This window comes from Rhinatrema bivittatum, chromosome 14 (genome assembly GCF_901001135.1).
Source record: "Rhinatrema bivittatum chromosome 14, aRhiBiv1.1, whole genome shotgun sequence".
In the NCBI taxonomy this organism is placed as follows: domain Eukaryota; kingdom Metazoa; phylum Chordata; class Amphibia; order Gymnophiona; family Rhinatrematidae; genus Rhinatrema; species Rhinatrema bivittatum.
Window position 1 is genome coordinate 18,120,871 of NC_042628.1, and position 24,827 is coordinate 18,145,697.

General features: G+C 45.0%; 1 protein-coding gene across 3 annotated transcripts; it reads right to left on the reverse strand.

Moving 5' to 3' along the window:
* Positions 1-695: 695 nt before the first annotated feature.
* On the reverse strand, positions 696-23,301 carry LOC115075786 (acyl-coenzyme A synthetase ACSM3, mitochondrial-like). Of its 3 annotated transcripts, none has more exons than XM_029576558.1 (14): positions 23,217-23,301; positions 18,564-18,825; positions 17,089-17,299; positions 16,626-16,833; positions 14,052-14,195; positions 13,096-13,252; positions 11,891-11,970; positions 7,650-7,773; positions 7,109-7,189; positions 6,840-6,941; positions 4,389-4,516; positions 3,481-3,580; positions 2,160-2,279; positions 696-1,073 (listed from the first exon to the last, which is right to left on the reverse strand). In XM_029576558.1, exons 2-14 carry the CDS (start codon positions 18,765-18,767, stop codon positions 987-989), a joined length of 1,746 nt encoding a protein of 581 aa, XP_029432418.1. In that variant the 5' UTR covers positions 18,768-18,825; positions 23,217-23,301; the 3' UTR covers positions 696-986. The 3 variants fall into 3 exon arrangements, with proteins under 3 accessions (XP_029432418.1, XP_029432417.1, XP_029432419.1); XM_029576557.1 differs by lacking the exon at positions 23,217-23,301 and adding an exon at positions 22,270-22,792; XM_029576559.1 differs by lacking the exons at positions 696-1,073; positions 2,160-2,279; positions 3,481-3,580; positions 4,389-4,516; positions 23,217-23,301 and adding exons at positions 4,534-5,015; positions 22,270-22,795.
* Between the last annotated feature and the right edge of the window lie 1,526 nt (positions 23,302-24,827).

The following is a 24,827-nucleotide window of genomic DNA, read 5'->3' on the forward strand; positions in this document are numbered from 1 at the left end:
CTTTGGCTCCAAATCATATATTTTTGTAACTCTTTATTCCTATGGCAGCTGGGCTTTGTAGCAATGTACAGTGCTATAATCTATGTATCTCTTTATAGATAAATACACATTTTAGTACATCTAACCCATAACATCTTGCCCTATATACAAGCAGACCTTTAAATCCCAGACTGTGAAGAGATGAGATGAGTTGAAGATCCTGGACGGTGGCAGTGGGATATTGGACCACTAACGCAGGAGGTGACCATGCCAAAGTCAGACCCATGGAGAGCGAGGAACAGTAAGGGATTCAGAGAAGTTCACCATTCGGCTCGGTCACACCCTGTCTAGCGTAGGTGCCATGAGCCTTCCTTTGCAGTTACCTGGATGCGCTTCTCTACCACCTGTCTGCATTTTTATTACTCTCCTGTCTAGCTCAGCAATCCCAGTGATAGACCTTTACCTCAGAGGCAAGGACTGTGACTGGTTCCCTCGCCAACCTGGCACAGACAGGAGGTGTCACTGTTACGCAATGGGCGGGATGTCCCGCACTCTCCATTGCTTGTGAATGCCATTACGAGAGCATCTCCAACTTGTATAATTCAAATATGTTGGCCAGCAGTAATAAGTTAAATAAAACTTACTGCATTTTATACCAAACAAACTTATGGCAGGAGTTGAACTCAGATAACAATAATACACAAACCATGCCGAACTAAGAAGATCCAGCAATATATTTATTTATAAACTTTTCTATACCGGTATTCGTGTGTACATCATATCGGTTTACAAAGAATTCAATGAAATACATGGAACAGGGCAGGGGGAAAAAGAGGAGCAACCGAAAGAGCAAAGGAGGGAGAGAAGGTACAAGAGGACCTTAAAAAAGGTAACCAAAGGAAAATACAAGTGAAAAGGAGAGAAACTAATATACATAAGAAGGGACCAGGGTAAAAATCATTTAATTTCATAAAAAGATGCACAGCCATCTGCATTTCTCATTAGCTCTAAGCTTTCTCCCACTCTTTCTTTCTTAATTCATTTCTTCTGACTTTCCCACTGATGGTCTTTGGTAACTCCTGAACAAATTCAATCTGAAAGCATAAAACAGAAATGAGAGATGTTCGTCTTAAGAAAGAGCAATGGGGGAGGAGTTCATGCAGCATTTACAATGCTTGCGTGCACACCAAAGGGCAGATTTATCTAATGATTGCTCCAGGTTTATCAGTTAAAGAACTCAGGATGAGAATGGAGCAAAGCTTTGTCAGATCTGCCCCAGTGAGTCCTTTCGAGAGTTGCTGATTAGAATGACTGAAAAAACCTTTCAAACAAAAAAAAAATTTAAAAATCTATCATGCTAGAAAATGAATAAAAAAAAACTTTGCTGGTGGTTCAGCCCTCGGTGAGAGTTTTATCAAACTGCTGTCAACAGAAAGTATCCGAAAGCAGCGGAAGCGCTAATTATACTGTTGCATGGAAGAGAAGTGGCTTACTGTACTGCTAATGCACGTAAGAGGGAAGCACCACAAATCCTACGGCTCTCGGTCAGTATGGTGTTAATAATCCATGACTATTCGTTTCCTACAGGTCATGTGCTCTTTGCTTCCGTCCCATGAAAATGTATGTCTGAACATTTATATTTTTTGCATGCCTCCAAATCTGGCAGAGTCACATCGAGCGCCCTAAGTTGGCTTGGATGTTGGAAGAAAGCACACCAAAAGGATCAGAAAGGGACTTTCAAACATTTTCTCAAACTGGCACGAATCCAGGGCGGAGGGTAAAAATCAGGAACAATTTCTGAAAGGGAGGCAGGTGTGGTTGGCAGAGTGCACCAGGGCCAGCGTTCAGACCCAGTGAGGCCCAGGGCAGAAACTAAGAAGTGGGTCCAACCAGTGCCAGGGGTTCTGAAGCTCTGCCTCAGTGACATTTTACAACTTTGCAAAGAGGGACCCCCTTGTGTTGTTGGAGTCCGGGTAAGTGCCGTGCTTGTTCTCCCCACCCCTTCAATAGCAGGCTCTAGAAGGCACATACCTGTACATTTTAAGAGAAAACAGGTTCTGGAGCCATGATCATTTTAGGCCCAGTACATCAGGGACACGAGGCAGCTTTTCCTACAAGTAGTAAGTCGTATGAGTAAAGGGTTTTACAGCTGATGAATCTTTCACATATTCAGCACTTGCCTTTCTAGGATACTTGTAAGGAGCGGTGACGTTTTTCACGTGCTCCTGCAGCTCGCTAGCCAGCTTTTCTGGATCATGCGACTGATAGGCCTCTGACAGTACAATAAAGGCTTTCACGACCTGTGAAGATAAGCAGTCAGCAACGTTAACGAAGCATCCATGACGTGTACAGTGCCGAGATCTTGGCAAGAAAACTGAAATCAATGTGCAGCTGGTACAATATTGCAATGCTTGAGAAATACTTGCTAAATTTTGGGGTTTGGAGAAGTTGATTAAATGATTTCACTTGGATGTGAAATTGAAAAGAATATATGGTTTCTGGTCCTGAGATGAGTAAACCATGAGTAGAGGAGATAAGTGTACTTGCTTTTCAGTGTGTTTCTCTATTAAAATAATTCATCTCTCTCATACCCAAAACTCAAAAATCTAGGGAATAAAATAAACCAGAATAGGATAAAAGCTCATCATTAGGTGCCATCTTAGAAAGGTTGGCATTGCTGGTGCTTCACTTTCCTCATTACTTTGTCCAAATTTCCAGATTTGATCAATGTCATGGCTCTCGTTCCCTTAGCTGTGCCATCCAATTTATTAAGCTCCATTGACACAAAATCAGAGAGAATCTTTACCACATCTGGCTCTCAGTCCCCAGAATCTGAGTCCATGCCCAGCAAATCTCATTTTCCTTTTGACTAGGTCTTCTACCAAGAAGGTTCTTCCACTTCCCATCATCTTATGCACCCTTTTATGAGATATCTTATCCTTCTAGGTAACATGCAGAATTCTCCTGTAATATCACATTTCAGTTGTACATCTCTTTATTATAAATCCATGTTTCACTTCTGTATCCCACCACAGAGAAGATGTATGCATGCAGTAGCCTTTTCTTTAACCTTACATCTAAGTTCCTCCTAAGAAATTCATTACAGGATTAAGCAGGGATTAAAACACACTATTTGTGGAAACTATTCTAAAGAACAAAATCACAGAACAATTAGATAGACATGGTTTAATGGGACACAGCACGCATGAATTTACTCAAGTGAAGTCTTCTCTCACATTCTGCTACATTGTTTTTGAAGGGGTTAATAAAGGTGGATAAGAGTGAGTTAGTAGATTTAGTGCCACTGCTTATTACTGGCATTAGTATGGGATTTATTTACTGTTTGAGTATTTGCCAGCTACTTGTATCCTGGTTTGGCCACTGTTGGAAACAGGATGCTGGGCTTGATGGCGCCTCAGTTGAACCAGAATGGCAACTTCTTATGTTCTTAACAAGTTGTTGGGGTAGTATGAGGCAAATATTTTGCCATTACCATTTTACCTCTCCTCTGATGGGGTCAGGGCTGCTGACAACAGCAGATTCTGTCACGGCCGGATGCTCCATCAGCGCACTTTCCACTTCAAAAGGTCCGATCCGATACCTACAATGGAAGGGGATCCAGCTGGTACATAATCTGCAGGTCCGCACCAAGCAGAGTTACGAGGGGGCAGATTATACTGGTCATGATTTTATCTGGAGAAGGCTGCAGAGCAAACACTGCCAAACACCATCCAATAGCAGTTCTGCAGATGTCTGCCAATTTATTTCCAAGAGAATGTTTATTTTAATATTAAATGGAACCTGAGGATATCCCTGCAGTGTAATGTAAATTTTAAAATGTTAGATAATGGACCAGGTTCCTTTGAGCACACTAATTTCATAGGTTTATTTCAACACAATGAACCAATAAGCTGGCTTTGACGACAGAGGCACAGCCTTTATGTAAAAACATCAGTGCATTTCAGCAAAGTTAATTCCCATGCAATTTGTAGGCCAGTATGTTTCAGGGTGTCCTATGCTTTCTAACCCAGGAGCTGTCTGCAGCCAAGCATTGACCCCGACACCAAAAAAAAGGAATTACTCTTTTAGTAAAACGTTATGGAGGTAATTTTCAAAAGGAGTTACATGCGTAAATGTAGCTACTATTGTAGCAATTTTCAAAAACCCACTTACTCAAGTAAAGTGAATTTACCCCAGTAAACCTGGTTTTTACTCGAGTAAATGCTTTTTAAAATCAGGCCCTATGTGTTTTTATCACCAGCAAGCAGATTTCCTGTTCTGTGTATTGTGGTATTCTCCTGCAACAGAGTATTTCAACATAAATCGGATTCTGATCACCAGATTCAGAACATTTACTGAGCACTACTATAAATAAGCAAGTTAAGAAAAAAAAAAAAAAAAGAACCTACCCAGAGGATTTGATGACATCATCAGTCCTGGATACAAACCAGAAATATCCGTCTTCATCTAGAATCCCTCTGTCTCCAGTAACGTAAAAACTCCCTCGTTGGGTTGCAGCTGTTTTCTCAGGATCGTCCTGGTCAAATAGCAAAACTGCTTTTAAATGTGAGAAAGCTATCGCACCCCCATGCTGCTCGTATTTCTTGTGACAAGTAATAATACCCTCTATCGAAGAGAAATGTTAGAATTAAGTCAAATGTAAAATTCTCTGGTAATGTCTGTGGGAAGAGCCACAAATGACCTTGCATTCACGGGATCTGGTTGGCTGGTGTTAACCTCTATTTCAATTTATTTTTTTTCATATACAGCAAGTTCAAGTGTTCAAAGCAGTGCTACAAAAAAAAAAAATCCAGCAAAATACAAATTACACATCACATAAAACACGATGACAAAATAATCACCCAACAGTAAATATATTGTTACAAGTGGTGTCGTACACTCTTCATGAAACATCTCATTACACATAAGCATACCTGGAAAGCTTTGAGTTGTGGTCATATGAAATTCAGCAGGGACTGAGTTGTGTGCACAGTTCAGGTTTCTCCCCCTCACGCCCCCATCAGTCTCTCACACACCTTTATTTAAAATATATTAACCACCTATGAAAGCTTCTAGGTGGTTTCCAATAAAAACATCCACAATTACATAAAAACAATGAGAACACCACCCCCCCCCCTCCCCATAAAGCAATACAAGGCATTTGCACAATAATACTTGATGTATACATTTTTATCGTCCTGCCCGGAGACCCGGAAATGTGTCTAAATTTCCAGAGTCTCCGGGCTAAATCCGGAGCGTTCCCAGGTACGCGCGGGGATCCCTCCCATCGGGGTTCACATCAGAAAAGAACAAAAGGAACTGCATCAGACGAAAAGAAATCAGAAAACCATTGCAGAGACCCATCTGGTGCTCATGAATCCCTGGGGAGAGAGAGAGAGAGTTTCTCTTTCTGCGCAGAGACAGTAATTGCCTCATCTTGGCCAGTCGGAAGGGTGTTCTCTCCTTTCAAAGCACACCCTGCGCACCTGGGGATTCTGTGTTTCCAAGCCCTGGAAGGTGGAAGCTCCCCTGGCTCTTGTATTAGACCTTCCTGCACAGACTGAAAAAGGAAAAACTCAGTTGTGCTGTGGGCCAGTGCGTTGTGCCATCTTTCATACAACCTCAGTGGTAAAGATGTATTCTGGACACCAGCACGGAGACTCCAGTGACTTTATCTGGCACCTCCAGCACACACTGGGACATACTTTCTCCAGGGATAAGGACACACGGGAACCACCTCCCCCCCTACCGCTCGACGAAGGATCCAGGCCCCCGAAAGGAAGAGTCAGTGTGCAGGGCTAAGCGTGAGAAGATTCCGGCCCCGAAGAGTAAAAACAAATACTTTTCTGGCCCTATCAGGTAGCAATCTGCACCCGGGGATAAGGTTACAATAGTTTGACCACATATGAGTCTGAGGTGGATGATAGGGTAAATAAGCAGGCTTCAAACCAATAAAGACGAAGAATAAAAGCTGCCCCCTTGGTTTATTCACGAGAAGAGGACCACTGCAGCATCTGTTGCACAGCGGAGGTTCAGAAGACAGTTCATTCCCTCAGCCTTTCCGGGGGTCTGCCTGCTAAAGCCCAGGTACACCCGTTAATATCTTCTTTATCAGAACCTAAAATACGCCGTGCTGGGTCAGACCAAAACGACGTGAGAGAATTCTTCCCGAGTGCTCTGGCCTTAAACTGCTATGAGCGTCACAAGATAAGTTTGCAGTTACAGTGCGGGTCTATCTCTGCAGGGCATGACTGGGGCAGCTCCAGTGTTTAAATGTTTTGCAATGACCCCCCTGAAGAAGCTTTGACTAGCGAAACGTTAGGGCACCTCAGGAAGCAGTTTGAAGCTTAGCGGCTGAATATTGGTCTGACTAACATGTCACGGACGTTTTTTCCTCTTGTCATGAACTTCTGTAGAAGGTCGCCAGTTAAACAATATGATGGACTGATTAGTGCCATGTTAATGGAGTCACCTGCGTTATATATTTTTTCATACTTTTTCTTGGGATGCCTTTTGCCAGCAGTAATTAAAAAAAAAAAAAAGAATAAGGCAAGGAATTTTTGCTTGCTGCTTATCGCAGTAAGTGATGAACTGGCATTTCCATCCCTTTTTAAACAAAAATACAAATCTGAAGTGCCAATTTCACGATTGAGGTTTCAGTTATATGCGTTTGGTGCCCAGCTGTATCTGTATTTTTATAGTTTACTTATACATAAAGATTTTTCAAATGTGGCAAAGCCAAACATAAAATAAAACAGAACCCAACTGAAGGAACAGTGTATGGTGAAGCAGGGGTTAAAAATACTCTACTGTCCTACCCCGAAAGTCCCATTTCATTTGGGGAAAAAACTGTTCCTTACTGTGTAGCGAGAGAAGAGATAAAAGGGTCTGGTGGGCTTTATCCGGATAGCAATCTCGCCCTCTGTGCCAGGAGGCAGAACATTCCCATGGTCGTCTATAATCTGAAAAGCAGAACGGGGTTAAACCAGGTCTCATTTAAGATCACGGTTTTTTAGTTAAGGGCTGGGGATTTAAATACATTAAAAAAAATAAATCAGCGCAAACCTGCATTTCCCTTGCTTTCATTTTGATTTGCACCATCACTAAAAGGAGAGGCCAAAAGCTCTACCTGAACGTCGTAAGCTGGACACGCTTTTCCCATAGAGCCGGGCTTAATCTTCATCCCTTTGAAAGTTGCACAGACCAGCACCTGCAGCAAGAAGCCACTCGGTCAAGAAGACTGTTCTGGGCAGTGCCGCGAGTCATGGCCAGTTAAACCCCCCCATCCTCTGCTCTCGGTTCGTTTTGTTTTTTTTCTCTTCAAAATTATCTTGCTATCCAGATGCCCCCCCCCCTCCCCCAGCAACCCTTTCCCTCCTGTACCTTAATGCGTAGCCAGCCCGGATCGCGGTAGGGTCCCTCCGCGATCCAGGCCCCGGCGCTTCTGCCGTTGCTAGGCTACTCCAATTTTATCCCATTGCATATCCAGGAGAAGTTATCCGGCTAACCTTATCCTTGGTCACTAAACCGGCCCAACTGAATGTTGGCGTCACGGCGTTTCTCTGGATTATCCTTAGAGAGCATAACCACCTTAATTTGCACAGTTCTGCAGAAAGGTGGGCGACGTGCCCGGATTGCTGTTCTTTTTGGGAAATTCAGTTTTAGCATACCGTTTCTGTCTGGCCATAGCCTTCGTAGATCTCCAGTCCGGTGTGCGTTTTCCACCGTTCCAGGATTTGAGGGTTCATGGGCTCTCCTCCACTCACACAGTGCTTTAGACTCCTGAATTTGTAACTTCGTAGGTATGTAAAAGAAGAAAATATGGGGGTTTAACAAATTGCTAATAACTTGGTGTTCCTTCAGTGACTCTGGTCTGCTGTGAATACACAAAAATCAGACAGGATCCTGTAGGGCACAGTATAAGCAAGTGGGGATAACTTAGCTTCCTTGTTTTGTGAAAGACAAGACAGGAAGTAACCTCAGGAGCGTCTCAAGGTCATCTCCCTGCTTCTTGTTTTGTCCTCAGTGGAGATGGAAGCAAAACACATCAGCGTCTCCAGGAAAGCTTCCCCCCCCCCCCCCCCCCCCCCCCCCCCCCCGCACCAGAACTGCCTGGTTATCAGAGGATGGCTGCATCCACAGTAACCAGGAAATCAGAAAACCCTTTCCCAGGGCTCTGCTAACAGACTTTTCCTCAGAGGAATAAAATACGGAATAATTCGCAGCAATGAATACTCTAGAGAGGATTCGGTTACTAAACTGCAGGTGCCTTGCGTGCTTAGAGACGAATTTTGAAGGCCTTGCTTGCACGTGCCAAACCCGGGAGCTACGCGCACAAGTCGGGCCAGCACGCACCGAGCAGATTTGAAAAGCCGGCCGCGGATGCGCGCATCTCCTGCTGCACGCACAAGGAAAACGTTTGCAAAAAAAGGGACAGAGAGTGGTGGGGGCTGGGCGGGGGCGCGTCGGGGAAGGCCAACAGATGCGCACGTAAGTACGCGCACATGCGTGCGGCAGGGTCCTACTGCCCTACAACTTTACTACTGCTATGGATGGCGTGTAAGTAATAAAAAAAAAAAATCTAAGGGTTGGGGCTAACAGGGGGAAAGAGAGGCTATTACATTAGGGGGGGTAGGAGGTCCTATCCCTTACCTGGGCGAACTGGGAAAACTGGTAATGGCGTCGGCGCGTGTCCCTTAGAAAATTCCCGGTAGAAGTGGCAATTGCGCGCACGTGGGTGCGTCCGTTTAAAGTCGTGCGCACATATACGTGCGTCCAGGCGATTTTATAACACGCGCGCATATATACGCGTCTCTGCGCACGAGCTGGTAATTGCGTGCACATGTGCGCCCGTGCCCCGATATTAAAAGTTATCATTCCTGCGTTTACAAAGCACATCTAAAACGGCCCGGTTTGTTAAGGAATGTAGAAGCTTAAGACGCAAGGTAAGACAGCGAGAAGACACAAGGTAAGACAGCGAGAAGACACAAGGTAAGACGGCGAGAAGACACAAGGCAAGACAGCGAGAAGACACAAGGTAAGACGGCGAGAAGACACAAGGCAAGACGGCGAGAAGACACAAGGTAAGACAGCGAGAAGACACAAGGTAAGACGGCGAGAAGATTTGCACAGCATCCGCTTTCACAGTCCTAGGAGACGCTACAGTGGAAAAACAAATGTGAATGTGAACACACGCAGAAAAAAAACCTGTCTGCAACAGAGGAGATAACAGATTACAATTCCTTCTGGGCTATGTGGAAGGGACTTCAATCCAAAACTAAACCAGAATTAGCATTCCAAAATGGAAAAAATTTGGACTGAGCTCTCTATAAAGAGATCAGACCTGAAGGTCGTGCACAGGAGAAATTAAAACTGCTGGAAAGAGCTATCAAAGAACATCGAGCACCACATGATCTCCCCATAATACAGGAAATCAAAGAATGCCTCCATCAAGTGGTCCCGATAGGATCCTAAATGAAATGCTCAAACACAACGAAGTACAAAAGCACAAGTAAAACTATTTAACCCGAGTCACCATTCTGGCTACTTTCCTAAGACATGGTCAGAAGGGTTAATTGCATCAGTTTATGGACGTGGAGGTACCATTAACCCAAATAGCTATGGAGGGATCTATGTCAACTGTAACATTAGCAAACTGTTCTGTAATATCTCATCAAACCAATACTACAGTTTCTAATGGACAGCAAAAATCTGCACATCTTTACCTTACAGACGCTGATCAACAAACGTAAAAAAACCCAAACAAAAAACAACAAACCCCCACCCCCTCAGGAGGAATATTTCCAGGTTTTATTGACTTTACAAAAGCCTTTTCTGTTTGGCATCCTGGCCTAACAAATTGGAATTGGGGAAAACATGATATAATTAAAGGCGTGTACTCATTCATCAGCTATGAGGTAAAAAGTAGCAACATGTGGACAGACGATTTCAGGTAGGAATGAGGGGCGAGTCAGGGATGGAGCCTGAGCCCCACCCTCTTCGATGGCTACATCAACGACCTCCCAAATCCCCACACTACTGGAAAGATCCTTGGTTGCAGGATTAAAACTAAACGATTCGGAAATCAATTGCCTGCTATCTGAAGATGATCTGGTTATTCTATCCCACACCCCGAAAGGTCTACAAGAGAGGCTGCCAGAGACCTACTGCAAATCATGGGCCCTACAAGTAAACCTGGAAAATACAAAAATGATGATTTTTCCAGAAAAAGCCAAAACCTATCCAACACAAATTCAAATTCTTCAAAACTAAATAAGAAGCTGAGAATACCCTAGACAGTACCTATCTCGGCTTCAGACCAAGTGCATCTGGGAGTTTTAAACTGGCTATATAATGACACTAAAAAGAGAGTCTTATATGCAACAAAGAAATCTCTTGACAAATACAACCAGGGGCGGATTGGCCTATCGGGGGATTGGGCATCCCCCGGAGGACCGGTCGCGCTAGTCACGTGGTCTGCCGAGCGTGGCCGTGACAGAGCCATGCTCGGCAGACCATGAGGTATCTCCTGGGCCGGCCTGGGCGGGGAATCCCCGGGATGGTCTTCATCGGGAATCCGCCGCTGAACACAGCTCCCACTAAAACTACTATTAAATTATTCAGCCAATCCTTTTACACAGAAATGAGGTCTAGGGTCTATTATTAGCCCCCCCCCCCCCCCCAAACTCTACAGAATGGGATGTAACTTCAACAGAAATCCTACACTTCCAGTTCTGCAAGTAGGCACTCCATATCCACAGTAGGGTTGCCAACTGGCTCCAGATTTTCAGGACAGGTTGATCCAGTCCTGGTTTACCTTCCTGCATGCAGGTACTTATAGTCTTGCTTTTCTTGGAAAATGCAATAGGGAAATCAGAATAATTCCTATCATGCAATGGGATAAAACCAGGAGAAATGCACTTCTTCCTGTGCTATGCAAAACTAGAAAACCATTAGAGATGCACATTTCCAAAAGCTCAAAAAACAATGATTCAGCATTTCCAAAAGCTGACAGATAAACTTCCAACCCCCCCCCCCCCAAAAAAAAAAAAGCAGGGAAAATGTTATGTAATCCTGGGGAAACAGCAGCAGAGCAGCAAACTATGCAGTATCCTGCCATCAGGCCAGGAATGAAAAAAAAAATCTCTATTTTTAAGTTTGTTTGTTCTGTCATTTAACGTACTTTATGCTAACATTCTATTTAATTTTTTTCTTAGTGTTATACACCACTTTGGATGGCTTTGTCAGGGAAGCAGCATGAAATGTGATTAAATTAAAAAAACAAAACAAAAAACTGACTGGGAACAATATGGACTGGTACCAAAATCTGAACCGTGCCCCTGATATTATACTTTCTGTAACTTTACCTAGCACTGGCCCGTAAGTTTTCTCCTTTCCTTTCTTCCCCCTTTTTATTTTAATCACACGGAGCTGAATATCCGGCTGTGCTCATCGGGCGCTACTCAGCCAGATAAATGGGGGCAGGCAATGGGCCTAAGGGGGTGGTGCTTCCTTAGCCAGAGAAGTGGCAATATTCGGACTTATCTGTTTAAGTTAACCAATAAGTCAGACCTGCCATAGGGCATAAGTCTTATGCGGATAACTTGCATACGCAGATAAGTCGGCATATCTACCTGTCTGCATATTTCTTTGGCAACGCATGCCAATAAAGTTATCGGAACCTATGGAAAACCTGAGGCTTATTCCAGAATTACTGTGATTCTTATTTAGAATTTACTTTCCACCAAATCAGATTTAAAACCGGGATAGAGCTTGCTTGCAGTGCCTTATTTTACAAAGGATTTTATACAAAAAGAATGCAGGAACAGACAAGTGTACTTAAGCTAAACGTTTTTGGGATTGGTTTTTTTTTTTGTTTTTTTTTTTTTACAGAGTAACATTCAGGGCTTACCTGCTGAGATCCTGCAGCACCAGCATACGATAAGCAGTTGGACTAGAGCAGAAGGATGTTATGGGAAATTTGCAGAGAGTCTAGAACATTTAAAACATCATCGTCTCATATTATAATTGGGAAAACAAGATTTACCTGCTGACAAAGGGGGCTCATTCACACCTTGATGCTTTTGGAAAAATACAGCAGTCAAATAGTAGATGTTCCTGATTATCTAACGTCATAAAAAGGGGATAATAATCTGCTCCAATTCAGCATATTTTCAAATTTACAAGGCCTGAAACAAGATATTTGTGTATGCAGGAGGCAGAGCCTATTTATCCTTCCTCACCATTATCCGACTCCTCCACTGCTGCCACTCAGACATTCATCTGCTGTGATGCACTGCTTTTATTTGCCTCTCCAAGGCCTCTACCCTGAATATAGCAAGAGGAAGTTTGTGCAGCTTCCATGCAGCTCCTGTTACTTCCTAGGGTAGGAGAAAGTATTGTTTTTTCTTTCTTCTGATCGAAAACCATGGACTCCAGCCCATGCGATACTAAATGCTTTTATTTTCTCTATCCGATTCCTTTGGCTTAGAATAGGACAAACAAAAGTCTCATTTGCAGCAGCTTCTGGCCAACTTTTAAAGAGACCGTGCTGTGATGGCCGCAGCGCCTCGCAGCTCCTGTCTGCTGGAGAGCGCTGCTAACAGCATCTCCTCCCCACTGTCCACTCCTGTGCCCACCTCATTTCTTCTCCTCCCCAATTCATACTTCTTTCTCACAATCGGCCTCCCATGCATACACTAGTGGGCGAGGCCCTGTACACATGCACTCCTACTCCTGCGCTTACACGCTCATCTAGACATGGGGGGTCAGGCTGGGGGAACCGTATGCTTAAATAACCAAAGCGGAAAAATCCCAATTGCACAGACCAGACGGGCCAATTTAGTCTTTTTCTTTGGTCATTTACTAGGGAAAAAAACAAACAAACAAAGGACATCAATGGGCCAATTCACTAAGGACGTTTCCCCCCACATTCTGAATCTATGGGGAAAACCTCTAATGAATCAGGTTCTAAATGTCAACCAAAAAAGAAGGCTGAATCATGTCCACCTGTGTCTGAAGTTTCAAGCAAAGGAATTATGATGGCGTGTCTATTAACTAACACAATTATTAGTGCAGAAATACCTCACATTTCAGATATATCAGACTGAGCCTTACGTCTAGGGTAGTGGTGGCGTCAAATCGAGGCATATTATGAGCAAAGACGCAGGACCCCTGAATCCACGGCACAAAGAGATTGGACCAGGCAGACTTTGCCCAGCCTGTGTCCGACGAGTTCCACAGAATGTCCGACGGGGTTAAGTCCATCCAGTACCTGGCAATGCAAAGGGAAAAGGAGAATAGTAATGCTCCCAGTGTCATGTTCATGTTATAGAACATTAAAAGAGGAAACATGCTACTAAATTCCACACTTTGGGAAGATGCACAGTTTTGCTTTTGATTTAAAATTTCTGTATTAATCCTTTGCCCTTAAAATTAAAAAAAAAACAACTTTCAGTGCAGATCTAGCTGTGGGTATTTTGCAGTATTCATTGGGTCACTAGGAGAAAAGATGCCACAGGTCAGTGGGTGCTCTGCTTGCCTTTCCTGGCATCACTGCTTATCTTACAAACGCCTAAAGATATAGCTTTGCCTTCCGTACCGAGTCTTAAACCATCTTTTCTTTTCTCAGCTGTCTGATTATAGTGAGAGAAACTGTTCTGAATACCTCTGCAAGTACAAACTGAATAGAAACAATATTCTAATACAACTTCAGTGATTTCTAAACCAGTGGTTCTCAAGCTGGCCCTTGGTGATCACCAGACCAGTTTGATTTTCAGACTCCCCATAGAATCACGATGCTAGAGAAAGACCACACGGCCCGTCCAGTCTGCACATTCTGAATATGCAAGCAACTGAGACAGAGCGTGCAATCTAACACATTCCTATTCATCGTGGATATCCTGAAAACTGGACCGCCAGATGGCCCCCCCAAGGACTGGGATGAGAACCACCGTTCTAAATTATGCAAAGATTACAGCAGTGAAACCTAGTGCAACTCTTGCCTATGCCGTACAATGGAATCATGCGGCAGACACGTCAGCATAATCTGAACACCAGTTTTCATTCCGCACCTTCCAGTCAGAGTGTGCCCGATGCCGTAACTGCTGTGAGAATGCTCCGTCATCTTCGGAGAACCTGTGGTTCCGCTGGTGAAGAAGATGGTCATCGGCTCGTCACTCTTCGTCTTCACACATCTGTGCTCAGCAGGCGCCGCTCTTTAACATAGATTCGATAGAACAGCGATTAAAAGGAGCAAACCCGAGTCGAAGAGACCTGAACCTGTCTAGGCTCGCACGAGGGAAAAAGTACAGAGCAGTGTGTTAAATGCTGAGGATTTTAAGAAGCGGGGCACTATTAACCATAAGCGTTTACACACGGACAATGATAGCCTGTTGTGTCTTTCAGAAAGGGACACTTTCCAGCAAGCACATGCGAAAAATATTTCTGTGAGGGAATGGCTAGATCTTTCAGAGTCTGTAATCTCTCAGTGGGGTGGAATCAATGTACAAAGCCAATATGTGTAACATGAGGCTCAGAATGAATGAGCCATTCCTACGAGTGGATGTTAGATAGTTTAAGAAAAATGGTTCATTTAATGAGCTATTAATGGGCATGGTGACGGCACCTGGCTAGGACTAATTGCTATGGGCAATCAGTTCATGGCTAAACCCAATGAAAACAAGATTGTTTTCAATCTAAAAACAATGGAGGCCAGTTCCCTAAAGAAAATGGCCTCCTTTCCAGCCACAAAAGAGATGACTTGAACCCTATGGGTCTGATTTTCAAAAGCGTTTACTTGAGTAAATGCGCTTTACTCGACTAAGTGGGTTTTTGAAAATTGCTACAGTATATGCCATTGAATTGTCCATAGGATTTACTCATGTAAGTGCATTTTACTTGAGTAAATGACTTTTGAAAATTGCTACAATAGTAGTTAACATTTATGCATGTAACTCTTTTTGAAAATTACCCCCTATGTGAGTACATAATAAGTTTGTGACTTTACTCTTAAGGGTTTCAAATGTCATTTCCCAGTTAAGAAATGTGATGTTTATGTTTAATGACCTCTCTCGTTTCTTCATCTCGACTTTGTGCTTGTCTTCGATTCCTTGCATTGTGATCACTCTCCTTCCCTTTTGAACAGGACTCGAAATATCCATAAAAGCCTCTGAATGTCTGTTGTTTATATCTCTGACTTGGAAGACAATCTTCCTTTCTATTCATTATGGACCTGATTTTTCAAGGCTATTTACCTGCATTCAACACGGTTTTATGCATGTCAACGGCTGTTATAAAACAGACCGGGGTCCCAGTTTGCATAAAAAATATGCATGCAACTTGATTTTGTGCATTCTTTTATGCAAACTGGGGCTAGGCATGTAGGGGAGGGAGGGGGGCAGAGTTGGGATTTAAATGCATACATTTGTATTTGCATTTATTTTTTTATTATACTTTGAGACTTAAAGTAAACCAATAAACCTACATCAGAACGGTCTAAGGCAATTGTGAAATCACAATAAACATTGGCCTAGTGATAGATGTGTGGAACTGGTAGGTGTATCAAATAAGCAGGCCGATGCAATACAGGTTAATCCGCACAGGTTAATCTGTGGCTGGATGCACATCCATAACCCCTGATGAATAAGGGGAGCAATCTGTCCAAAATCTGTGTGCAAACCAGGACATAACTAATAGCATTCAATCATGAGCGTCCGTTTTTCCTGTAAAAATATTGCATCGGCCTGAAGGAGCTTAAAAGAGACGAACTCAGTATTAAATCAGGAATAAGCACTTAACATAGATGAATTCTAATACATTTCAAGGCACAGAGAGCCCTATTCTTGACACTTTTATGTATATAATCCTGCGGCCCGCTTAGACATTTAGGCCACTCTGCAATGTTTGTATTTTCGAAAGTATGTGCCTAAGTTAACCCGCACTACATGCATCCTTCGATAGGCGAAGGCGTAAATTTGTGCAGGTCACTTTGTGCACGAACTTGGGCGCATGAGTTTGCTTTGAAAATCTGGGGTAGAGCCTTTACTCCAACACGCACTGTTATAAAATTACCCTCTTTGTGCTTATCTAACACGAGCACAGTGTGTTACAAAATGTAAAACAAGTGGGAAGATATGGATAAAAAGAAATGAAATTATGGGATTTAGACTGTCTTAAAAAAAAAAAAAAAAAGCAGGTAAGCCTGAAATTTTGTTACATTTCACTAATCCCGCAAGGCGGTCCTGCGCTGGCCGGCAGCGATTGTACCGCGGTGGTGCGATCGCTGCCGGCGTCGCGCCGAATAATTACACCATAAAAGGTGTAGTTATTCGGCACGAAATAGGCAGTGAAAAGCATGTGTGCTTTTCGCTGTCTGGGAAATCTTTGCGGAGTCGACCCCACTGCCACCCCGACTCCTCCTCTTCCGGGGCCGACTCCGCCCCAAGCTATCACAAGCGTGCCCTAGCTATCTAGCTATCGCACGCGTGCAATAGCTTTAGAAAATGGCCCCCTTAGCCAACTAAGTTACAAGGGATATTCAGCGGCATGGCTGAATATCTGCGTAGAAGTCACTACTTAGCTGGATAAGTTGTATCCAGCTGTAAGGCAGGTCTGTCCTATCCAGTCTAAAATTCACATATATTTACCCAACTAGGTCTTTGTAATTCAGCCATCCTTCCCGCTTGCTTTCGGACACGATTAGCTTGACTTTCAGAAACTGGCACTGAGACAGCACAGAATCCACCGCCGGTGCCAGGTCCTCGTTGGTAATGATGCAGCTTGCCTTAGACATTTGCAGTCTGTGGAGAATGTCTTTGGCTGTTAATTGGGGCGTCCCAGGAATGAGGATCAAACCTAAACAGCAGCCAGAAAAACCCTACTTAATAGACAGGTTGGGAATGTATCTGTTTTAATATCTGGCTCACCACTTAACCTACTGCATAAATGCAATCATTCAGGTACCTTCTGCAATCTTACCTAGTCAATTTGTAAAATTCCAGCGTTTTAATCAAATTTAATTATTTGAATATTATATGATTTTATTTTAGTTCTTTACTTTCTCTGTAACTTTCCATAAGTACGGCCCTTTTGGATACTGGTTTTACCGACCTGCTCGCATGCAAGCCACGTTGAACAGCCACCACTCCGGCACACGAGGTAGAATCAAAAGAACCCGGTCCCCTTTCTGCAGGCCGCAAGCCTCCGAGAGTACATTGGCCACCTTCCTGGAGAACATCCCGAGCTCCTCAAAGCCCCACCTCAGCTCGTTTCCTTTACCGTCTATCCACCACAAGGCTGGGTTTGAAGGCCTCGTTCCTTCCTGAGGAATAAAGGAAGGTGCTAAATATTACTCTTCGTTGAAGGATATCAACACTGAGGTGTTGTGGTGCCCTTGTGAGTACTGTAGCAATATAAGATGTCTTTTTGGAAAACTAGATCAAGCGTGTTTCTAAGCTAGTCAAGTGGGTCAATGCCCGAGGATCCCAGCATCCCAGCTTCTGCCAGTGCAATACACTCTCAGCTTCAACCAATGCATACAGCAGACCCCTGACCAGGAACCGGCCCATGAACTGAGAAGCCCTCCTGCCAGTCTGTGCTACCAGTCAGTCCAACTGGATTTGAAAGTAGACTAGTCATTGGGTTGCATTTACTAAACTGCGCTGATGCTATCATAATCCTTCATGCAGGTGAAAAAAAACATTCAGTTTTAGCATTAACACTGCCTAAAAGGGCTGCTTTCTGTGCTAAAATGCAAATGAGCTCAATATCATTCAAAATCATGGTAATGAGCTCACTGGCACGTTAACATGGTTTGCATAAGCTGTGTTAATGCCACCCCCCCACGATGAGCGAAAGTTAACTACAACTCAAGGAGGAGCAAAGAGAAGCTTGGGGTCAGCAGCTGCTATTTTGGATGATGGTCCCGGCCGGATAGGAGTGACAGGGGGGATCACTCCTGCTCCATTAAACATCTGGGAAATCCAAAAGGTGAAAGGAGGACGTGCAGGGGAGAAAAAAAGAGGACAGGGAGCTTGGGGGCGAGGGTGTGAACTGGGATGGAACTCACATATTTATACTTTTTGGGGGGTGCCTGGCAGGGACAGCCTTTTTGGGAGAGGGATTTGGTGTAGCGGGATGGATTGTAAATTGGGACTTCAGGCCCCTTTAAGCATTCATTGGGTGGGGAGGAACAGGATTGTGCGTTCCCATGGGAAGAGAAATGCACGTCTGTGCGTTTCTAGCCACAGGAACAAATCCCTACCATGGTATTCTCTTAAGTGCGATATTAACGTACTGTAGTTTAGCGACTGTCACGGGAACTAACCCCCATTAAAGCCTGGCATTAGATTTCATAAATAGGCCCCCGATGTTACGAAAGAGAGGGGGGACTGGGGTAGGGTGAGGGAATGCCAACAGGGATGGGAAAAACATTGGCACTGGTAAGTGAACTCACGAAACAGAGGCAGGATGATGGAGGAGCCTGCGTAAGACTCAAGCTGCCGCTGTCCGCTCCGGCTGTGATTTGTCTCTTTATCATTGTGCCTCATGCCACACCTTACATCTTAAAAGCAAGAACGTCCTACCTTTTCCTTTTCAGTCCATTTGTCCAAGACATCGCCTGCAAAATTAAAGTATTCTGGCGCTTCTGGCTTGTATGTGTGTCGGATGGATTCATAGTCTGAAAAGTTCTGAGGTGCAAGCACTTTGCAATCTTTGCTGAAGAGCCTGCAAGATGCCAGAGGCGGCCACAGGGCCCTGAACCCCTTGCACTTAAGTAAGATCTTCATGGCTACAAAAGAGGACTGATCGGGGGCTGCTTGGTTTCCTTAGGACGCTCTTCGGTATCTGCAGCGAGAAGAGCAAATCGGAGCCATGTAAGATGCAGTCTGCTCTGTACAAACGGAAGCTAAGACATACCAGGGGTTTATTTCAAGCCCTGCACATAGCAGTACCGCTCTGTAATGCAATTTACAAGGGAGATACCATCTCCGCACGCACGTATGGGATTTACTGTAGATTAGTCTTCGTTGAAGCATTTGTGACCCCAGTTCTGAGTGTTTGCTGGACTCGGATAGGGCCATAAAAAACCCTGGGGAGAGCCCAATTTTACTGTCACCAGACCTTTTGCTCTGTGTTGTGGATTCTTCTTTTCTAGGCCCCCATGGCATGTGAGCGGAAACCCTTCTCGTTGTGTTACTATCAGCTCTTTGGGGCAGGTACGCTGAAAAGAACGGGCTGGTTTCACTGGTGGGATTATTCCAAATAATAAAATGTACTTTGATTTTGGTTCAAAATAATCAAGGTGCATAAACAAGAGTGGTTTCCCGTCCCATCTAGGTTTAAACTGTTCTCTTGGCGTACAGACGGATGTCTCTCTGTCTGTCTCTGACTCTGGAAGTTTACCTCAGTGCTGGGTCCTGAGAATGGAGGGAGTGGAAAGCTAAGTGTCCCCGGGGGGGGGGCTGGCGTATCCTTCCCCATGGTACCCGAGCTCCCGATGCACTCAGATCTTCAAAACCCTGCCCGGGCTGAAGACTCCCGTAGGGGGTCTCCAGATATCAAGGCTTGTTTCTCCGGCTCCCCTCCCTGGAAGAAAGGCAGTTCCTAATTCTTCTCAGACTTAGGCTGGCTCAAAGCTTCCTTCCCAAAAAACCAAGGCAGAAAAAGCTGAACCTCGTCTCCCTCTGCCCACTTCAGGTCCTGCCTCCCCGACATGAAGCAAGGCCCTAATTTCTAAGCAGCCGGAAAAAGTGTACAGAAAAGCAGAAAATACTGCTTTTCTGTACATCCTCCGACTTAATATCGTAGCGATATTAAAAAAAAAAAAAAAAGTGCTAGTGGGTCAGGTTAGGGAAACTGACGCTCAATTTTACGGGTGTCCGTTTCCCTAACCTGTGCTTGTCAGCGGGTTCGGAAAACGGATGCTCCTAAAAGTGAGCGTCCGTTTTCTGAACCCGCTGACAGCCACCTCTCCTGGGTTTCCACTGCTAAGGAGGCGCCAGGGACGCACTATTGTCCCTAGCGCCTCCTTTATAGCGCAACCCCTCATTTAAATACAGGACCGCCCGCCCAGGAGAGGTGGGTGGGCGCGCGTTGGGAGAGCGGGCGCTCAACACTGAGCTGCCCGGTTTCCTGTGCACTTTACAGAATCTGCCTGTAAGTTTGTACCGGAGGCCAAGGAGGGTAAAAAGTGGCTTGTGCGACAGTGGGATTTCAACCCTGGTTTCTAGTCCATGCGCTGCTCTAGCCCCTAGGCTACTCCTCTACTCCACACAGCCGATTCATGGAGGTGAAATGTTTTGAAAATTGCCCTCTCTGCATCTTTGGGGTGGGATGGCAGAGCATGAATCTACTTCTCAGCTTCAAGGCCAAGGAGGGACCATCCTCATCCTCACTGTAGCTCAGACCCTGCGATTGCATCTTAGGAGGCCCGAGAAGCTTCTTGACTCTCTCCTTTGCTTCTTGACCCTCTCCTTTGCTTCTTGACCCTCTCCTTTTTAGGTGTTGCTTTGGAGACCTCATCCCTGACAATTCTCTATGACCCGGAGCATTCAGCCTTTGTAAATATGCATTTTACACTGCAAACGATGTGGTGGGCCGTCTGCCTCCAACATCTCTAACTACGGCAACTAGCAAAGCTGAAGGGAAACAGAACATGGGGCAATCTATTTTCAAAGACGTTATCAGTGCAGATAAGTAACATGCAGGAGTCCAAGGTGCACATCTTTTAACTTCAGACCCCCTTGCTCTATACTCGGCCCTCCCAGCACTGACCTGAGGTTATCTGCTAGGCTGTCTGGCACCCAATACACACAGTTTATCTCAAGGTCTGTAAGCGTACTCTCCAGACACAATAATGTGCATAGATAGTAGCAGCATCTAAACTGGTCCAAAGTCATGGTATAGTTAGCATTTCTATTTTTAGATGCTTATAAATTGTAAATGTCGGTGTATATTTTCCAGTTAATTAGGGGTGCTGTGAGGGTACTGAAAGAAAAAAATATATCAGCGTTTTATTGATGCTTTTGTGGCACAGGTACTAATGCTGAGCACTTTTTCCGGCTGAATGAAATGTATGTTTTCCATAACAAGGCAATGCTCGCATTCCCCCAGCCACCAGCTCAGGCCCTTTCGCCCCAATCCGGGGGTGCCCTGGCAGGGAGAATGGCAGCCACTAGAGAAGAGGGACCCCCTTCCCTGACACACACCCGCCACTGCAAACGTAAGAAGCAGTTTTGCTACATACAAGCTTTGTTTATTGAGAAGCCATGGGCAAGGCAGCAAGCAAACCGTCCACAGGCAGAGGGGGGCAAGGTCAAAACGGGCAAGGGTCAGGAACCAAAGAAATCAAAGGCAAAAAGAAACAGGAACTTGAGGCAAAAGGACTGAAGCAGAGATCCAGGAGCGCAGGTCGGGAATGAGAATGAACCAGCAGCACAGGAGCTGACACAGACAGCAGTTAAGCCGGCAGGAAAACAGCCTCACAAAGGTAAAATAGCAATTCCTGGGTACGTGGTCCACGCAGCTCCCAGGGCACCGAGCCACAGGTTCAAGGGTGGCCCGTGCCTGACACGGTCCCCTGCTCCACACAACCTCAGCCCCCCCAAGCTCTTCAAAGGATGTGATTTTACGCGCTGTCATTTTGTTTAGCGTGCGCTAACATTTTTTAGCATGCACTAAATATTTTAGCGCATTAAAATTAATTTGCATGCACAGAAACTCAATGAAACAAAATGAAGCAACAAAACAAACAACGGGGAAAATCAAAACCGAGTACATGTTCTTCCGGCAGCCCAGCCCCTAGTCCTTTTGCCCTGCACACCCACAGCCCCAGCCGGTCTCACCCTTCTCCCCTTCCACTCTCACCCCCCCCCACCCTTGCTCCAGGAGGAATGGAGGTCCATGAACAGCTGAACACTGGTGCAGCCGAGGAGTCCTGCAGAAAAGGCACCAAAACCTGATTGCAGGAGCCAAGTCAGGCAAGGAGAGAGCCGAGAGAGTATCAGCTTCTTTGGACAAACACTGTTTATCCAAAGAAGCCGATCGGCTTCTTTGGACAAACACTGTTTATCCAAAGAAGCCGATCTTACTTTTTTTTTTTTTTTGCAGAGGCACTGAAGGTGTTTCATCAGTGTTAATGGTTAAAACCTAGAAACAGAAGCCCTAAATATAGTTTCAAGGAATATACATAACTCCTCCTTTTAAAAACACTGTAGAAAAAAAAATAACAATAAAAGATTTTAAAACAATAGATATCTACTGAAAGAAAAGCCACGGAAAGATACTTACAAAAGTTGGAAAGAGAAATCCAGTTATAGCCCAGTCACATACCCGTATAGAAAGGTTTCCGCCGCTGGTGAAAACCTACATTGGGAATCTGACTCGCTCTAATCCTCGCAAGAGTTCTTGTACCGTAATCTGTCTGGACTTCCCTCGGGAAAGGTGAGGTGGAGGAGGGATCAAGCACACATGGCTCAAAAGCTCTTAACCCTCCCCTGTTGGTTTGAGGTCACATGGCCCCGGGGCCACACTCACTGTCCCAGACCCCCCACTCTTCCCACAGCTCCTCTGCAGTAGTTGGCCACTGGGATGCCCGGGAGGAGAACAAGCCTCTGGGGGGGGGGGGGCCTAGGCCCTTAGGGCCACTCTTCCAATGCACTCACAAACCGGTGGATGGCAGAGGCAGACCTTCGATTCAGGAGGAAGAGCAGGCAAGAAGGTTGGAGTGGTGTGCAAACAAAAAAAATCCCAAAAACTTTACTGCAACTTAAAAAATAGAATCCAGGCAAGAAAAACATTAGAATAACTCCAAGTGCTACCGACTCTCTCTCTATATTCAGCCTCTGAATCTCTGTCCAAAGTCCTTTCCCAGTGAGAGGAAAGAAAACACTCTCTTCTCCAAAATTGGCAGGGAGATGGTGGTGGAGAAATATCTCTCGCCAAGCAAACGGAAAAAAACAAAACTATTCAAACGCACAACGCTTCCAAAAAAATCAATGCTTACTCCCGGGACCCTACCTGCCCCACTTTTAATGAGCGGAGGGCCATGCAGTTCCCTGGTCCCGATGACTCTGCGTTTAACGGGGCACAGCAGCCAAAATGCAGTCCCTTCAGGTGGGGAGGGGGCGACTCTCTGATCTGGGAACTGGTCAGAAAAACAGCCCAACTCTCTGAAAGTCCAATAATCTTCTTGTACCAAGGCAGGACCCACTGGGTCTGGGAGAGGCCTCACTTACCCCACTGGTGCAGGCGGGGAGAGCCTACAAGGATCCACCAGAACAAGGCGTTTCCATCTCAAGCAAAAGCCACGCTCCGAGGACGTGCAACCCAATTTCTAAAGGGGACCACGACCAATCCCAGAAACAGGGGGAATGGGGAGGAGCCAAAAATCTCCCAGCAAATGAAGAAAAGGGCAGAATCTTACACAGGGAAGCCAGGATGTGGGAAAAGCTGGACTGAAAGGACCAGCAGACAAACACGAATGCTTCCAAGTCACTTGACTCAATGAGAGACCTTTTGTTTGAAACATATCAGGAAAGTAGAACAAAATTTCCCGGTTTTCTTTCATTTTTTTCTTTGAAAAGAAAACAAAATACAGATAAATAAAAGAACAGAGTTGAGTTTGTTTTCATTTTGCTTACTTTTCCATAAAGCACCAGCGAGGAGCCCCAGCACCAGCCCAGGACCCTCCCTTCTCCGAATAACCCCAGCACCGTTGCCCTCCACACGTAAATGCCAAAGCCCTCCTTCCCCAAAAGGCTCTCCACGGGGAGGGCAGAGTCGAGAATGAAGGGGAGTGTGGGGAATGGATGGAGGGAAGTCATCGGAGAAGGGGTGGGGAATGATATCCCAGCCCCTTTCCTTCACTCCGATTCCCCCAGCCTCTGTGCCTCTCTCCTCCTCCACCCCTTATTCCCTTTGGCCTGTGATCCTTGCATTTCCCTCCTCTCTCCCCCCCATCCCTTCCCTTCTTTCCTCCCCAGCACCAATCACTAACATCACTTTTCCCTCTAATGAGGAATGAAATAAGTTAAGGACCCAAATGTCAGAAAATATCTTTATTTTTAGAAAGTTAAAATTGTTTTACACTTTTAAATAAGCAAATATAAACAAAATAATGTACATTTGCCACAATTCTGAAAAATCCGCCACAGGAAATGTTTGAAGGATATGATGTACAAAGTACTTGCAAATTGTATCCTACATTTTCAAAGCGACTTATGTACCTAAATCTACTTTGAAAATGCAGTTTGTCCAGTACACCTACACACAGCATATTACAACAGCTCCCCATCAAGTATAACTTTCTGCATCTGTATTTACACACACACACACGTTTGAAAATCAAAAGAATTACTCCTGGGGGAATTCTACGCTACTGAGGGGCACAGAATTAGCATATAATTCCCATCCTGCAGAGAATTTTCTTTTTTAGCACAGAATTTTAAGATGCCTGGCGGGCTGCGAGCGGAGCCCATCCCACTCACGGCTGAAGCTGAGGGAGGACCCGGTGGGCTGTGAGCGGAGCCCATCCTGCTCGCGGCTGAGGAACAGCCGACTACATCGATGCAGCCTGCGAGTGTGTTTGTGTACAGAATGACAGCCCAGGAGGATGTGTGTGTGTGTGATTTGGAGCCTGTGTGTGAGAGAGGGATTTTGTCAGGCTGCATGTGTGAGAGGAAGCCCGTGTGAAGTGGGGTGTGTGAGAGAGAACCTAAGTGCAAGGGTGTATGAATGTTCAAGAGAGAAGGCGATTGTGTAAGGAGACAGGGATATATGCAATAGAGAGAGGGAGTCTATGTAAGGGTATGTGTGTGTGCACGAGGGAGAGGAAGTCGTGTGCACAA